Source organism: Staurois parvus, unplaced genomic scaffold (genome assembly GCF_062004578.1).
Source record: "Staurois parvus isolate SC_StPar_1 unplaced genomic scaffold, SC_StPar_1.0 ptg001017l, whole genome shotgun sequence".
In the NCBI taxonomy this organism is placed as follows: Eukaryota; Metazoa; Chordata; class Amphibia; order Anura; family Ranidae; genus Staurois; species Staurois parvus.
In genome coordinates, this window is record NW_028318813.1 from 538,072 (window position 1) to 556,312 (window position 18,241).

General features: G+C 50.4%; 1 protein-coding gene across 1 annotated transcript; it reads right to left on the reverse strand.

Annotated features, from left to right (window-relative positions):
* Positions 1-1,930: 1,930 nt before the first annotated feature.
* On the reverse strand, positions 1,931-15,944 carry SPAG7 (sperm associated antigen 7). The gene is made up of 7 exons (XM_089657663.1): positions 15,824-15,944; positions 9,682-9,749; positions 8,360-8,448; positions 8,193-8,277; positions 8,029-8,118; positions 6,430-6,586; positions 1,931-2,773 (listed from the first exon to the last, which is right to left on the reverse strand). Exons 1-7 carry the CDS (start codon positions 15,906-15,908, stop codon positions 2,661-2,663), a joined length of 687 nt encoding a protein of 228 aa, XP_089513789.1. The 5' UTR covers positions 15,909-15,944; the 3' UTR covers positions 1,931-2,660.
* Positions 15,945-18,241: the final 2,297 nt, after the last annotated feature.

Consider the following 18,241-nt stretch of genomic DNA (forward strand, 5'->3'; position numbering starts at 1 on the left):
GTTGGTGATTATAGTGACCCCAGGGGAAGAACAAAATCAGAGTAGTGGCCACTCGGGGAAGCATAGCTTCTAAAATAATCAAGTCAGTGGGATAGTGGCTGCAGGGGAGGAAAGTCCCTCAAATCATTGGTAGCAGTAGAATATGGACAGCCCCTCAAAATGTTTGCCATCTGTGGGATAGATGCCAACCTTCAGGAGGTGTGGCTGGTGGGGGGGGGGGGGGGGGTGACTATGCTTTTATTACTACCAGCACTATAAACATAACTGGGGGAGACATTTTTACCATTTTCCTGTTAAAGTGGTTCTAAAGGCATTTTCTTTTTTTTACTTTCATGCATTCTATACATGAAGGTAAAAAACCCTCTGTGCAGCATCCCCCCCATAATACTCACCTAAGCCCCCCCTCTAGTACCAACGATGTGCACTGGAGTCCTGGCAAGCATGAGACTCCCTCTCCTCATTGGCTGAGACAGCAGTGGAAACCATTGGCTCCCACTGCTATCAATCACAGCCAGTCAATGAGGAAAGAGCCTGGGCAAAGCCACGCCTCCATGTATGAAAAGGACACACAGAGCAGTGATACCCCCATAGCAAGCTGCTTGCTGTGGGGGCACCTAACAGAAGTGATGGGCTAGGAGCGTTGGCAGAGGATCCAAGAAGAGGAGGTTCCTGGCTGCTTTGTGCAAAAGCACTGCACATAGCAGGTAAGGCTGGCCATACACGATACAATTTTCTGTCCAATTTCCTTTGGATTTACCTGTGTAGTGCAAGGGCCTGCCTGACTTGATACAACTGAAAGCGTTGTGTGGGTTTGACCCAGGGACGGACTGACAACTCATGGGGCCCCCGGGCAATAGGGGATCATAGGGCCCCTGTGTCCTTGCCCAAACTCAAAAAAGCCTATGGAAAAAAGGTACCAGGGGCATCTCATGGTGCCCCCTACTGACCCCGGGCAGTGCCTGAGTTCCCAAATGGTCAGTCCGCCCCTGGTCAGCCAAGGAACTGGCATCTTCAGATGAAAAGGTAAGCAAAGAGCAGCCTCCATGTAGTTCTCTTGAATGTACTAAGGACAAAGTGTCCAAGCTGGCCCCGAGAGCTTACAGTGGGCCCCTACTGGTGCCTTTCATTTTCCAATAATGTACACCAGAAACTGAGCACTTTTTTTATGCAGATCTTGACTTTTGGAAGAGAGGTCAAAGGCTGGCCCACTCCTTCCGCACTTGGCCGTTGAGCCCACCCATCACACTTAGCAGCCAGTAGGGAGGTTCAGAGGGTGGAAGATGGTGGGGGGGTGGACCAGGCGTTACCTTTCCTTCCTATGAAGGAAAGAAAAAAAAAAAAAAAAAGAAAAAAAAAAAAAAAGAAGTACCAGTGGCATTTCATAGGGCCCCCTACTGAGCCCGGGCAGTGCCAGAGTTTCCAAATGGTCAGTCCGCCCCTGGTTTGACCTCATATTATATGGTTTTTGGTAAATCTAAAGAAAAAAAATCAAGAAGTATAATTTATGGCCAGCCTTAGAATATGTTTGAAAAAAAAAAAAAAAAAAAAAAAAAAAATCAATAAATGTAAGCCTTTTAGAATCACTTTAAAATGTGGCCTCTTTTTTGGCCACTACCCCATAAACAGTCTCACAGTGGCACTCCTCTTCCTCCATCTAGGACTACAGGCCATGTAGGACTAACAGTAATAGGCCATACTTCAATTTATTCATGTTCTGGGGCCATTGTTGACGGCACTCCATGATTCTCACAGATCTCAGTCCCTGACCTTGTGCTAGAACACACAGACACTTGCTTTTCTTCATCTCCTGGGGGGGGGGGGGGGGGGGACGGACGGACGACACACCATCACTCCAGTTCAATGATGGATTGTTGCTTTTTGGTCTTTAGCAGTTTAATAAACACATTCAAGAACAGCACATCTACAAAACTTTAAATGAAAGGTTTGATCACTTTAATGAAGAGGTAGCTTCAAAACATGAACAGCAGACCATTTAAAAAAAGGTCACAACAGCCCCCACACCTAAAAAGAGGTAGTGACCCCCCAAAGCAGGACATGGTGGGGTGTTGCTACCTAGTCAGTATCCTATCAGAGCTTACATACTTCTGTGGGAACCAATAAAAACAAACATTCATAAAAGTCCAGCAAAAAAACACGCACGCTCGGATCATATGAGCTGACCTGGTACCCATGTAACTGGATGAACACCACAGGTGCCAACCCAATAAAAACAAGCACAGTTCCTACAGAAAGCACAAGCTAGCATTGTCCTTCCTTCGCCATATTTAAAAAGAAAAAAAAAAAAAAAAAAAAAAAACCCCTTGAAGATGAAGCTTAAAATATATTTAAAAATCAGATAAAATTCTTAAAGTGTTATCATATTCCAGGAGGGTTTGTTTTTTGACAGTTGAATACATCAGGTGCTAAGTGAGACAGCGGCGAGGACTGTTCTATACAGAACGCTCATGACTTTCCACGGTCAGAACTCTCGCCTTATGGAGGCTTCCAAACGTCAGACAAAAAAAAAAAAAAAAAAAAAATATAATATAATAATAATGAACTGATGTACTGAGAACAAAAAAAGGAGGAATCCACAAGTATTAAAACCAATAACAGATAAAAACGGTCAGATCTCAGTCTTGGGAACCCTCAGAGCCGGTTTAGGAGGTGCCGGATGCAGACTCTCCATCGTCGTGTTTCAAACGCTTCTTAGCACGTATTTCATTCATAGCTTCCTCAATGGAGCGCGTGTCTCGCTTGTTAGCAACAGGAACTGAGGGAGGAGACAGAATTGACATTAACAAGAAACTGATGTTCAGTGAAGATGCTTATTCCAAGTATTACCTGGCCCTCTATGATCAGCACTGTCCTCATGCCATGGCCCTCCCTGATCAATTCCATCCTAGCACCTACATGCCATGGCCCTCCCTGATCAATTCCATCCTAGCACCTACATGCCATGGCCCTCCCTGATCAATTCCATCCTAGCACCTACATGCCATGGCCCTCCCTGATCGATTCCATCCTAGCACCTACATGCCATGGCCCTCCCTGATCAATTCCATCCTAGCACTTACATGCCATGGCCTTCCCTGATCAATTCCATCCTAGCACCTACATGCCATGGCCCTCCCTGATCGATTCCATCCTAGCACCTACATGCCATGGCCCTCCATGATCGATTCCATCCTAGCACCTACATGCCATGGCCCTCCCTGATCAATTCCATCCTAGCACCTACATGCCATGGCCCTCCATGATCAACTCCATCCTAGCACCTACATGCCATGGCCCTCCATGATAGATTCCATCCTAGCACCTACATGCCATGGCCCTGCCTGATCAATTCCATCCTAGCACCTACATGCCATGGCCCTCCATGATCGATTCCATCCTAGCACCTACATGCCATGGCCCTCCCTGATCAATTCCATCCTAGCACCTACATGCCATGGCCCTCCCTGATCAATTCCATCCTAGCACCTACATGCCATGGCCCTCCCTGATCAATTCCATCCTAGCACCTACATGCCGTGGCCCTCCATGATCAACTCCATCCTAGCACCTACATGCCATGGCCCTCCCTGATAGATTCCATCCTAGCACCTACATGCCATGGCCCTCCATGATCGATTCCATCCTAGCACCTACATGCCATGGCCCTGCCTGATCAATTCCATCCTAGCACCTACATGCCATGGCCCTCCATGATCAATTCCATCCTAGCACCTACATGCCATGGCCCTCCCTGATCAATTCCATCCTAGCACCTACATGCCGTGGCCCTCCCTGATCAATTCCATCCTAGCATCTACATGCCGTGGCCCTCCCTGATCGATTCCATCCTAGCACCTACATGCCATGTCCCTGCCTGATCGATTCCATCCTAGCACCTACATGCCATGGCCCTCCCTGATCGATTCCATCCTAGCACCTACATGCCATGGCCCTCCCTGATCAATTCTATGGCCCTCCATGATCAATACACTTCTCTCACATATATGTGTTGACCCTGCGCTAAACAATACTCTCCTTGCACCTGTAAACCATGTTCCTCCCCAATACTGTCCTCAGACCTGTGTGACATGGCCCTCCCTGATCAATACTGTCAGCCTACCAGTATGACAAGCTCCTCCCTGATCAATACAGTCCTACCAGAATAACATGCTCCTCTCTGGGGAGGGTCATGTCACACAGGGGTGAGCACAGTATTTATCAGAGGGGAGCATGTTATACTGGTAGGCAGACAGTATCATGTCCCACAGGGGTGAGCATAGTATTGATCAGGGAAGAGCATGTTATATTGGGGAGGACAGTATTGATCATGGGGGGCCATGTCATACAGGGGCGAGGACAGTATTGTTTGGGGTGGGTCATGTCACACAGGGGTGAGCACAGTATTGATCAAACAATACTATCCTTACCCCTACTTGACATGACCCACTCCAGTCAGTCCCATCCTTGCCCCTGTATGACAGGGCCCCCCATGATCATTACCGGCCTCGCCCCTGCATGACATGGCCCTCCCCGATCCACACCGTCCTCGCCCCTGTATGACATGGCCCTCCATGATCAATACCATCCTCATACCTGTGAGCATCCTTTATGGACCAGGAGCAAATTTTACATTTCTGCTCTGGGTGTAATGATTGAGTGATAACTTCATGTATTACATAGTTATAAAAGACAGTATACTGGTCATGGTAGGGACTACAAAACAGGTCTAGTATACCATACAGGTTATGGTGAAAAGGAAGGGAAAAAAAAAAAAAAAAAAAAGCTGTCACTAGAAAACACGTGCCCCTTCTTAGATTTCCCCTCACCTCCTGTGCTGGTGACAACTCAAATACTCCACATTTTCTATCTAGGCAAATAACTGGTCACGCAGGTAACTTCTGTGCTGCTCACGGTTCTCCTTCCTGGAGGTTCTGGGTTCTGCCTCTACAAAGATGGCAGCCTCAATAAAGCATGGTATGTCAGTAATTGGGAAAAACATCAGCAGGGAGACCACAGGCAAGACTGGTGATTGGGACTTTGCTAGATTTTGGGTACAGCTTCCACAGTTCCAATTCCTTTAACCACTTCAACATAACAGGACGTCCTGGAGGCTGAAGTGGTTATACCAGGATGATGCCTGCAACTAGTTATCCTGCTATCTGTTTTCAGCCAGCGATGGCCTTTAATGTAAAAGTGATTGTAGCAGCTAATCAGCCACTGGATGGCTATTTACAGATTGCTGGAGGGAGTCTCTCGATCCCCCCCCTCCCCTCCTGTGCCACCTTTTCGGGCTCTACTCCCATTCCACCAGGGAACCCATGACTGAAGTTGGCAGTTATGTAGCTTACCATAGAGATGACCAAGGACCAGAAAGTCCCTGAACATCTCTATGGTATGACAAACCGGAAGCAATGAGTATCTTGTCACTTCCTGTGACACCAAGCTTGTAAAAGCATCTGATAAAACAGATATTGGTTTAATCAGATGCATTCAAAAAGGGCAGAGAAAAGATTGGGGGATCCATTAGACCTCAATTGTCTCAGTAAAGAGGACCTGTCATGGTCTAATCTATCACAAGGGATGTTGCTCATCCCTGGTGACAGCAATAAAGCGATTAAAATAAAACAATTATATAAAACATTACATAATCTAAACTTTAAAAAGACTATGGAAAAAAAAAAAAAAAGGCTGATTTTTACATGCAGGAGAGAAGTGTCAGAATAGGTTAGGGACTGAATTGGTTAAGGCTTTTATTTTACTCCCATTCATGGACATGTACAGGGGTCTCCAAGCTTTAAAAAAGGCCAGTTTAGAGTCCTTCAGGACTTAGGGGGCTAGACTTTGGCAGTGAGAGTAGAAAATGCCCCATCATTGGTTTTAGTGGGAGGAAGTGCCTCAGTTAGTACGAGTGGGAGAAATAGTGCCAGTGGGAGGAAAAATGCAAGGAACGGCAAGCAAAGAGCTACATCTGGCCCCCAGGGCACTGACCTTGAACAATTATACAGGCCAGGTGTATAAACTTCCCTGACTTCACTGGCTGCACACTTGTTCTGGTCAGTAGAATCAGAAAGCCTAGAAGCCGGTAGGGTAGCAACAGAAAACCTTGTGTTTCTCTCATAAGATAGCCAGCCCCCTGGCAGTCATCCTGACCCCCCAGCTTCAAGTCACCGACCTGAAGTTCAGGAAATCAGAATTTATCTGACTGCTTGCCCCAGGTCAGCATCTCTGAGGATTGAAGATAAAGGGCTGAAAGGATAGCCAGGGAACTAGCATTTGCAGAGAGGTTATTAATGACAGTCCTGCATTTTGCTCAGGACAGGGAACCTGGAGTGTGCCCAAAATAAAAAAAAAAAAAAAAAGGGTAGAAGCTCATCATTTTGGAAATGTAAAGCATGCGGTCTCATTTCTCCTTTCCCCTTGAACAGTCCTTACCGCAGCCATATGCCTTGTTGGCTTGCAGAGTGTGAGCAGCGTCCTTGGCGGCCATCTTTCCGATAAGGTGACTGTATTTGTCCTTGTAGTCAGTGTTGGGGTTGACGCAGGAGGGACCTCTCAGGGCATCAGCTTCCGCCTCCTTCTGGGCCTGTTCCTGCCAGGACATGATCAGCACCATCAGTTATATATGGAGGAGGAGGAATTATTATACAAAAACCCGAAGAGCTACGGGCAGCCTATGCTTAGCTAGATGAGACACTAAGGGGTTGAGTTACTAAAGCTGGAGAGTGCAAAACCTGGAGCAGCTCTGTATAGTAACCAATCAGCTTCCAGGATTTAGAACAAGCCGACGTTAGGAGCCAATTGGCTGCCATGCACAGCTGCACCAGAATCTGAACTCCAGTTTTAGTAAATAAACCCAAAAAAATATAAATAAAAAAAATTATATATATATATATCTAAATGCAAACTTTAGTTTTTGATAGAGTGGAGAGGGGTTAGAGCCCCTGTGAGGTTTTCATTGTCTGTGGCCCCTTTTAGCCCTGGGTCACACTAAACACTGCTTTGAAGTCACCCTACTTCACTTGAAGTATCTCAATTTCATAGCTCCTGGTCAGTGTGATTTCATAGCCGCTTGCCTGATATCTGTGCGACTCCATGCAAGGATGTCTATGCAAGTCTCACATGAAAAAAGGGCAAAAATAGTGCGGGAAGTTTTTTTCCTCCCCAAAATTAGTACCGCACTGCAAAGTCGGAGTCGAACTGATTTGAACGGTTCCATAGGCACAAGTAGGGTGCGACTTGTCATGAGATTTTGAACTGTCAAATGGCATTGGTGTGAACGGGTGTTTGGGGAGATTCATCATTTGTCCCGTGGACAGGTATCACCGAAGTGAAAGAAAATCCCAAATTTTGGGTTGTCACCAGAACAGGAATAAAGAAATCTTCCAATGGGGACACTAGTTCTGGTGACAACCAGGGCTTCCCTCATATTGGAGGGATTTGCAGTCACCTCCTGTTTTTGGAAAGGAAGTGAGGGGAAATTTCCCCCCAATGGGACACAGATTGCAAAACCGAAAAGGGTTCTAACCCTCCCTTACTCGTCAAAATGGAGGGGGGGGGGGGGGGGGGAAAGCACTTTTTGGCAGGTAAACAAAAATGTGCGTTTATTATTTTTGGTTGCGGGAGCCCGTAAAACATCGCACCAACGATCAGCAGATGGATGATGCCATGCAGGTCTCCTGCAGATCTGCTTGCCTGTACGGGATACTGAGGAGACAACCCAATGAACTACTACAAGCACTCCACAGCGCCGTGGTATTTCATTGAGAACTACAAGCCATCAGCCACTAAAGAGGATGAAATTTGTAGTTCATTCACAGAGCACTGAATGAGAGACACAGCTGTGTGGCAGGGCCCAGCAGTTTAAAAAGAGACAGCTAGTACAGGGAACTTCTGATTGGGGGAATAGTAGGTGGCAGCAGCGCACTTCGCCCATTTCCTCCAGTGCCGGGTCTATTGCTAACAGGTTCCTACTTAAGGCTCAATAAAACCAAGAATTCCGGACCTCTTCCCAGCAGGCGGACTCCACCATACCTTCAATCTCTTCCTCTCCTCGGCCTTCACCGGGTCCCACTCCTCCCCCTTCCGATACGCTTCCAGCTCCTCATCACACGGAGCAAATTCCTACAACGCAGAATTCTTCATGAGAGGTCAGAGAGAACACGGCCATTGCCAGAACAAGCAAAACCAACACTCACCTTCTTAAAGATCATCACATATCTGCTCTCCTCATCCTCCCCAAAGGAAAATGAAGTCAGACCAGCCACCTCCACCACGTCATGTCTGCACAGGGGGAACATGGATGTAAGAGAGAGAAAGGACCAACCAGCAAAGAAACAGCAAGAGAGAGAAAAGCTATACGAACAGGATGCTGCGCTCAATCTTCCCCATTGGCTGAAACTTCTTCTTGGTCTGTGCGCTGTCCTGTATGAACTCCGACACCTCCTTCTCCATCTAGAAGAGAAATAAAACTCCTGTGTCACCCTGCACGAGGAGGACAGACTCACAGCCCCTTCTATATGCGTCACCCTGCACGAGGAGGACAGACTCACAGCCCCTTCTATATGTGTCACCCTGCAGGAGGAGGACAGACCCATAGCCCCTTCTATACGTGTCACCCTGCAGGAGGAGGACAGACTCATAGCCCCTTCTATACGTGTCCCCCTGCAGGAGGAGGACAGACTCATAGCCCCTTCTATACATGTCACCCTGCAGGAGGAGGACAGACTCATAGCCCCTTCTATATGTGTCACCCTGCAGGAGGAGGACAGACTCATAGCCCCTTCTATACGTGTCCCCCTGCAGGAGGAGGACAGACTCATAGCCCCTTCTATACATGTCACCCTGCAGGAGGAGGACAGACTCATAGCCCCCTCTATATGTGTCACCCTGCAGGAGGAGGACAGACTCATAGCCCCTTCTATATGTGTCACCCTGCAGGAGGAGGACAGACTCATAGCTCCTATATGTGTCACCCTGCAGGAGGAGGACAGACTCATAGCCCCTTCTATATGTGTCACCCTGCAGGAGGAAGACAGACCCATAGCCCCTTCTATATGTGTCACCCTGCAGGAGGAGGACAGACTCATAGCCCCTTCTATACATGTCACCCTGCAGGAGGAGGACAGACTCATAGCCCCTTCTATACATGTCACCCTGCAGGAAAGGACAGACTCATAGCCCCTTCTATATGTGTCACCCTGCAGGAGGAGGACAGACTCATAGCTCCTATATGTGTCACCCTGCAGGAGGAGGACAGACCCATAGCCCCTTCTATATGTGTCACCCTGCAGGAGGAGGACAGACCCATAGCCCCTTCTATACGTGTCACCCTGCAGGAGGAAGACAGACCCATAGCCCCTTCTATACGTGTCCCCCTGCAGGAGGAGGACAGACTCATAGCCCCTTCTATACATGTCACCCTGCAGGAGGAGGACAGACTCATAGCCCCTTCTATACATGTCACCCTGCAGGAGGAGGACAGACTCATAGCCCCTTCTATACATGTCACCCTGCAGGAGGAGGACAGGCTCATAGCCCCTTCTATACATGTCACCCTGCAGGAGGAGGACAGGCTCATAGTCCCCTTCTATATGTGTCACCCTGCAGGAGGAGGACAGGCTCATAGTCCCCTCTATACAGGTCACCCTGCAGGAGGCAGGTAGGTCAATGTCGGAGGTCACTCACCCGTTTCCTGAACTCCACCTTCTGCCTCTTCTCATGTTCTTGCATCTTCTTGAGGCGGGCAGCTTGCTCTATAGGCAGAGATGGCAATAAGTTGCAGAAAGACAATACCCGATATACAGAACACAAGAAGTTTAATTTCCCATTTTGAATTACACTCCCCAAAACAAAACAAAAAAAATTAAAAAGGAAGACTTTGTAATCTGAGTCTAGCATCAAGTCAATGACACTCCTGGGATATTAATCTGGTCAGGTAAGTAGCAGGGGGGGTTGTTCATCAGTTTCAGCTGCTTTGGTGTTAATGAAACAGGTGCACTAGATGGGCAACAATGAGATGACCCCCAAAACAGGGATGGCTTTACAGATGGAGGCCACTGATTTTTTTTCCCTACTCATCTTTTCTGACTGTTTTTCACTAGTTTTGCATTTGGCTAGGGTCAGTGTCACTACTGGTACCATGAGGCCATACCTGGACCCTACAGAGGTTGCACAGGCAGTCCAACTCCTCCAGGATGGCACATCAATACGTACCATTGCCAGAAGGATGGCCGTGTCCCCCAGCACAGTCTCAAGAGCATGGAGGAGATTCCAGGAGACAGACAGTTACTCTAGGAGAGCTGGACAGGGCCGTAGAAGGTCCTTAACCCATCAGAAGGACCGGTATCTGCTCCTTTGTACAAGGGAGGAACAGGATGAGCCCTGCCAGAGCCCTACAAAATGACCTCCAGCAGCTGGTGTGAATGTCTCCGACCAAACAATCAGAAACAGACTTCATGAGGGTGGCCTGAGGGCCCGACGTCCTCTAGTGGGCCCTGTGCTCACTGCCGGCACCACAGAGCTCAATCGGCATTTGCCATTGAACCCCAGAATTGGCAGGTCCACCCACTGGCACCCTGTGCTTTTCACAGATGAGAGAAGGTTCACCCTGAGCACATGTGACAGACATGAAAGGGTCCGGAGAAGCCGTGGAGAACGTTCTGCTGCCTGTAACATCGTTCAGCATGACTGTTTTGGTGGTGGGTCAGTAATGTCTGTGTGTCCCTCCATGGCAGGGGTCTCCAAACTGCGGCCCTTTGCCTTTATTTGGCCCCACTATCAGGCACCATTTCCTCAATTTACACCAACTGTGGAGGATAATTTTTCCCAATCATTACTATTCAATGGTGGGGCACCAGTCCTCCCACTGACACCAAGGACGGGGCATTATTTTATGCATTTTTTTTTACTCCCACTGATGCCAGGACAATTTCTATTCCCACTGACCATAGTTCACACCCACCCAAAAATCCAAGGGCAATGAACTGGCCCTTTAATTAGAAAGTCTGAAGACCCCCCTAGAAGGGTAGAAACAAAGGAGTGACAGGTGTAGCTCCCCACACTGGCCACTAGATGTCACCATAGTGAAGTCAGGATCCCTTGTAGTGAGTAGGTGCCTTGGTAGTCCCAGAGTAGGGAGTAAGGTGTCACCATAGAACAGCCTCTGAACCGTTTAGGAACCCTTGAAATAACTTCCCGGTCTCAGGGAACCCCCTAATAAATGACTAGATCTACAACTCATGATACATCAGTGCAGGGGTTGGCAACCTGTCGATTGTGGTCTACACGTCGACCGCGGGCAGGTGACAGGCAGACTGCAAACAGGTCCCTGCGCTGCCAACCCCCGCCTTTTATTTGCCGGACCCCCCGCCTCCTCCACTGCCGACATTCTCCGTGCACAGCAGAGAGCAGGAGGAAGAGCTGGCCAAATTAACTTGTCATATTAACTTGCAAGGGATTGCTTGTTAGGTTGGAAAGGGGGCTAAAAAGGTCACTGCTATGGGGAAGGGGGGGGGGGGGGGGGAGGTAATGTGCAGAAGAAACTGCTATGGGCAGGGCCACCCCCATAGCAGTATCTACTGCCCTTTAAATCCACCCCCCCAGCTGTGTCCTCTACCCACCCCCCCCCCCCACTAGCAGTGTCTTCTCCCCACCTACCCCCCCAAAGGTCAAAGTATTTTAAAAACCTGAACTCCCAGCAAGTGGCTGGGGATTGGGATTTTATTGTGACCCTTCCCTACTTCCCTGGTGCCCTAAGGCAGAAGCATATGGCTACTTAGGCAGCTGCCTTAGGGCAGCAGGGTAAGGTGGGGGCGCAGAAAAATCCCAATCCCCAGCCACTTGCTGGGAGTTCTGATTTGTAAGAACACCTTCCTTCAGACAATCCCCTTTGTCCTCCTAGAGCAGCTGAAAGCTGGCATCTCCTTTCCCTCCCACCAGCGTACAGCTGCTGCAGGGGGAAAATCCAGGGGATCGGTTCTAGTAAATGCCTCCCCTGCGGCTCCTACTTTTTTCTGCTGCCTGGCCTTTCCCCACAGTGCTCCCCTTTTAACAGGGGTCCTAAAAAAACCCAAAAACTACTGACACCGTCCACTGCCCTGACAACAACCTCTCCCCCTACCGACACCGTCCACTGCCCTGACAACGACCTCTCCCCCTACCGACACCGTCCACTGCCCTGACAACAACCTCTCCCCCTACCGACACCGTCCACTGCCCTGACAACAACCTCTCCCCCTACCGACACCGTCCACTGCCCTACTGACTGTCCATTTTTAAAGGTAGGTCAATTTGTATTTTTACAGTGACATTTCTTTGTTTTCTATATTTTTTTACAATTTTCCTTGCCATTTAGTTAAGCCTTATAAGCCTTGCTAGTTTTTTTTTTTTTTTCTTAAAAATTGTGCTGAACCCCGGTGATCTTTCATGTTCAGGTAGATCTCCACCTCTCAAAGGTTGCCTACCCCTGCATTAGTGTGATGGTCAGTGAGAGGAAAACTAACACTGTCATCAGGAAGGATCATCCCATTACAGATAGCTAAAAGGAGGAATGGTGTCACTGGGAACTTATCCGAGAGGCAGAAGTCGCACAAGGAACCCCTAGCAACCCTGCCATAGAATGTGAGGAAGTGCCAGCCTTGCCCCTGCAGGGCATATTGAGAAAAGTGGCTCTGAATACACTAGATTGCCCGCAGTATTGGGCCGCCGGCCTTTACACACATGAACATTTAATGGCATCCCAGTCTTAGTCCGTAGGGTTCAATATTGAGTTGGCCCCGCCCTTTGCAGCTATAACAGCTTCAACTCTTCTGGGAAGGCTGTCCACAAGGTTTAGGAGGGTGTCTATGGGAAGGTTGGACCATTCTTCCAGAAGCACATTTGTGAGGTCAGGCATTGATGTCGGGGGAGGAGGCCTGGCTCACAGTCTCCGCTCTAATTCATCCCAAAGGTGTTCTACTATTGAGGTCAGGACTCTGTGCAGGCCAGTCAAGTTCCTCCACCCCAAACTGGCTCCTCCATGTCTTTATGGACCTTGCTTTGTGCACTGGTGCGCAGTCATGTTGGAACAGAAAGGGGCCATCCCCAAACTCTTCCCACAAAGTTGGGAGCATGAAATTGTCGCCTTAAGAGTTCCCTTCAATGGAACTAGGGGGCCAATCCCAACCCCTGAAAAACAACCCCACACCATAATTCCCCCTCCACCAAACTTTATACTTGGTACAATAAAGTTAGGCAAGTACCGTTCTCCTGGCAACCGCCAAACCCAGACACGTCCATCGGACTGCCAGACAGAGAAGCGTGATTGGTCACTCCAGAGAACACGTCTCCCCTGCTCTAGAGTCCAGTGGCGGCGTGCTTTACACCACGGCATCCGACGCTTTGTATTTCACTTGGTGATGGAAGGCTTGGATGCAGCTGCTTGGCCATGGAAACCCATTCCATGAAGCTCTCTATGCACTGTTGTCAATCTGAAGGCCACATGAAGTTTGGAGGTCTTTAGCTAATGACTCTGCAGACGGTGACTTCTGCGCACTGTGCGCTTCAGCATGCGCTGACCCCGCCCTGTCATGTGACGTGGCCTACCACTTGGTGGCTGAGTTGCTGTTGTTCCCAGTTGCTTCCACTTTGTTATAATCCCACTAACAGTTGAGCGTGGAATATTTAGTAGCCAGGAAATGTCACGGATGGACTTATTGCACAGGTGACCACCTATCACGGAACCACGCTTGGAGTCACTGAGCTCCTGAGAGCGACCCATTCTTTCACCAATGTTTGTAGAAGCAGTCTGCATGCCTAGGGGCTTGATTGTATACACCTGTGTCCATGGAGGGGATTGGAACACCTGAATCACATGATTTGGAGGCCTGGCCCAATACTTTTGGCAATTTAGTGTATAGAATCTGGTGAAAGTCCAATGTTGGCCAGTAGTCATGGTAAGCTTTGCAACGACCAGGCCACAGCAAAAAGATAAGCTTTGAGGCTCCAGCGTTGGAAGGCTGGAGTAAAGAGGTGTAGGACTTTTGGGACTGCTGGCAAACTCCCTAAAATGTATGGGATCCTCAACATGGGGTGTTGGGGGGAGAAATAACCTTTTCTGATTGCATGCCTAGGCAAAAATGATGCAGCTCCCCCACCCAAAGCCTCCTGAGATATCTACATCAAATATGGAGGCTTCAGGGCTTGGTTGAGCCTACTGAACATGTACATTGGATGTGTTTGGCCGGATGCTAGGACCTGGAAGAGACCGCCATCCTCCTGCTTCTGGAAGACGGGGTTGCAGGATGTGGCAAGGACAATGCCAAAATCATCAGACAGGTGAATATGCGATGTCCACTGAACCCATCAGACCAGGTAACACTGGGCTAGCAATACTCGCTCCAAGCGATAGGGTCGTTTTTTTTTTTTTACATCGGAGCGTTACATGGGCTCCGACACCCTGAGGCCGGTGGGAGGCACTCCACATTTTTCTGCAGTTGGTTTCACAATGCTAAGATCATCAGGGGCCCATCCTGCCAGCTGCCATTCATCGGTTATGTGACCGTCAGCACCAACAGAATGTGCCCCAGAACCTATTCTAAGCACCCACCTTGAATGGTGAAAAATTAGCAAGTCGACTGGTTCTGTAGTCTTCATTGGACTCCTTCCAACCTCCAGATGGGGGCACTCTCTGGGAATGAACAGGCACTGCTATTGGGGCGCATTGGTGTAAGGCTTGAGGGGGGTATGGGTCAGGTGATGCTGGTTGGGTCAAGCTGGAGGCCATCGGGGGCGCTCCTACACTGGAGGCCATCGGGGGGCGCTCCTACACTGGAGGCCATCGGGGGGCGCTCCTACACTGGAGGCCGGGTGGAAGATCTGGCAACCATAGTGATCAGGACACTAGGGCAACGATCATGCACTCATAGTACCTCAGACCAGGGGTGGACTGACCATTTGGAAACTCGGGCACTGCCCGAGGTCAGTAGGGGGCCCCATGAGATGCCCCTGGTGCCTTTTTCATAGGCTTTTATGAGTTTGGGCAAGGACACAGGGGCCCCATGATCCCCTATCGCCCAGGGGCCCCATGAGTTGTCAGTCCGCCCCTGCCTCAGACATCCAGGAGGACCATGCAGTTGAATGAGGAAAAAAAAACACTGGGCGCCCCACCACCACGTGGTTGTTAACGCACATGTAGGACACGCAGTCCACGACAACTCCAGAATTTAATACAATTGTCATTTCAAGAAATGTTTTTTTTTTTTTTTATTATATATATATATTTTTTTTTTTTTTTAAATACCAATTACTACTCTGCCTTTGCCTTGCCTGAGCTCAGCATGACCACACTGCCACTGAAACTGCCTCACTGGCCCTTTAACTGTATATGACTGACAGCTCCAGCAGCCAACAAGGAATCAGCTTGCGCCCTCCCGGGAGGAGGAGACATTAGTCTCGCTGCTTCCGCCCTCTATTCCCCCTGAAGGACACGGCTAGGCTTCAACCAATCACAATCAAACTGCGCCACACTTCGGGCAGCTAGACGGCCAATCAGCCACGAACAGGAAAAAGCGTCTCTCGTAGATTGGCCGGGATATCTACGGATAGAAACATCCGGGGGTAGATCCCTCCTAGGGACCAGCCAGCCAATGGAAAGGTGACTCCTCCTTTGGTTGGTCGATGTCGTCCTACACCAGTATGAAGGACAGGCGGACTGGCCAATAGAGAGAGGCTCTGGCACCGGTGTGGTGAGAGAAATGAAACAACGGGTGTAGCGCTACCCTGCAGGCTCAGTGACCCGAATACCTGGGGCCGCCCGACTCCTCCACACCTATCCTGTCACCCGGCTCACCTCGGGCTTTCCGCCGACTCTCCTGGTCACCGACCTGAGGCGGCCGCTCCATGGAGCTGAGGATAGAACCGAGGAGATCCGCCATCTTGGATGCCAGAAGCGGCGGCGCGCCCGCCTTATATAGGAACGCGCAAGCCTTAAAGCGGCAACAAATGCGGGGGGCGGGGACAAGGACTTAAAGGGTCAACAAATATAGGACCAGCGCTCTGGATATCATCCTAGAACTGTACCTATGGACCGTACCACACAGAGGGGACACGGGGGAACGTAACACATGGAGGGGATACGGGGGGAACGTACCACAAACAGGGGACACGGGGGAATGTATCACACAGAGGGGACACGGGGGAACATACACACGGAGGGGACACGGGGGAACGTACCACATGGAGGGAACATGGGGGAACATACCACACACGAGTGACACGGGGGGGGAACGTTTGACACGGAGGGGACCTGCCACACGGGTGACACGGGGGAACGTGCCACACGGGTGACACGGGGGGGAACGTAACCACACAGAGGGGACACGGGGGGAACATACCACACGGGTGTCATGGGGGGGACGTACCACACAGGTGAGGGAACGTACCACACAGAGTGGACATGTTCCGTTCCACACGGGTGACACGGGGGGGAACATACCACACAGGTGGGGGAACGTACCACACAGAGGGGACACGGGGGGGAAGGTACCACACGGGGGGAACGTACCACACAGAGGGGACACCGGAGGAACGTACCACACGGGGGGAAATGTACCACATAGAGGGGACACGGGGGAACGTACCACACAGAGGGGACACGGGGGGAGTGTACCACACAGAGAGGACGGGGGGAATGTACCACACAGAGGAGACGGGGGGACCGTACCACACAGAGGGGACACGGGGGGAACGTACCACACAGAGGGGACGGGGGGACCGTACCACACAGAGGGGACACGGGGGGAACGTACCACACAGAGGAGACGGGGGGACCGTACCACACAGAGGGGACACGGGGGGAACGTACCACACAGAGGGGACGGGGGGAAACGTACCGCACAGAGGGGACATGGGGGAAACGTACCACACAGGGGGGACATGGAAGGGAACGTACCACACAGAGGGGACACGGGGGAGTGTACCACACAGGGGACACGGGGGAATGTACCACACAGAGGGGTCACGGGAGGGATCATACCACACAGAGGGGACACGGGACCGTACCACACAGGGGACATGGGGGGACCATACCACACAGAGGGGACACGGGGGGACTGTACCACACAGGAGGACTGTACCACACAGAGAGGACATGGGGGACTGTACCACACTGGACACGGGAGGGGACTGTACCATGCACAGAGGACACTGGGGGGGGACTGAACCACAAAGGAACCATGGTCTTGGAGACTGGACCATAGTACTGGAGAAGTGGCACCATATGGAACCGTGGTCTTAAAGAGGTGGCGCCAGACGGGACTGCAGTCATTGAGAGGCAGCACAGGACCAGACCCTGGCCTAAGAGAAGCGGTCCCAGACAGGATCTCGGCCATAGAAAGGCCATGAGAGGGACCCCGTCCTACAGAGACATCACCAGGTGGGGCCAACAGGGAAACAACAAGAAATGGGACTTGTCATTAGTTAATAAACAATTGTATCCAAATTATAAATGACAAAACGTGTCAATGAGGAAGTCTGATTTATTATGGCTGATCCACCAACACATCCCCCATACCTACCCATCCCCCACACCTACCCATCTCCACACCTACCCATCCCCCACACCTACCCATCCCCCACACCTACCCATCCCCCACATCTACCCATCCCCCACACCTACCCATCTCCACACCTACCCATCCCCCACATCTACCCATCCCCCACACCTGCTCATCCCCACATCTACCCATTCCACACACCTGCTCATCCCCACATCTACCCATCCCCCACACCTACCCATCCCCCACACCTACCCATCCCCCACACCTACCCATCTCCCACATCTACCCATCCCCCACATCTACCCATCCCCCACATCTACCCATCCCCCACATCTACCCATCCCCCACACCTGCTCATCCCCACATCTACCCATTTCCCACACCTGCTCATCCCCACACCTACCCATCCCCCACATCTACCCATCCCCCACATCTACCCATCCCCCACATCTACCCATCTCCCACATCTACCCATCCCCCACATCTACCCATCTCCCACATCTACCCATCCCCCACACCTACCCATCTACACATCTACCCATCCCCCACACCTACCCATCCCCCACATCTACCCATCTCCACATCTATCCATCTCCACATCTACCCATCCCCCACACCTATCCATCTCCATATCTACCCATCCCCCACACCTACCCATCCCCCACATCTACCCATCTCCACATCTACCCATCCCCCACCCCCCATATTCA

Excerpts from the sequence above, each read along its gene's own strand:
- SPAG7 (XM_089657663.1), bottom strand. The coding sequence starts at position 15,908 with ATGGCGGATCTCCTCGGTTCTATCCTCAGCTCCATGGAGCGGCCGCCT. Across the intron at positions 6,587-8,028 it reads AGGAGAGGAAGAGATTGAAG|GAACAGGCCCAGAAGGAGGC; the intron begins GTATGGTGGAGT and ends ATGTCCTGGCAG. Across the intron at positions 2,774-6,429 it reads CAACAAGGCATATGGCTGCG|TTCCTGTTGCTAACAAGCGA; the intron begins GTAAGGACTGTT and ends CTCCTCCCTCAG.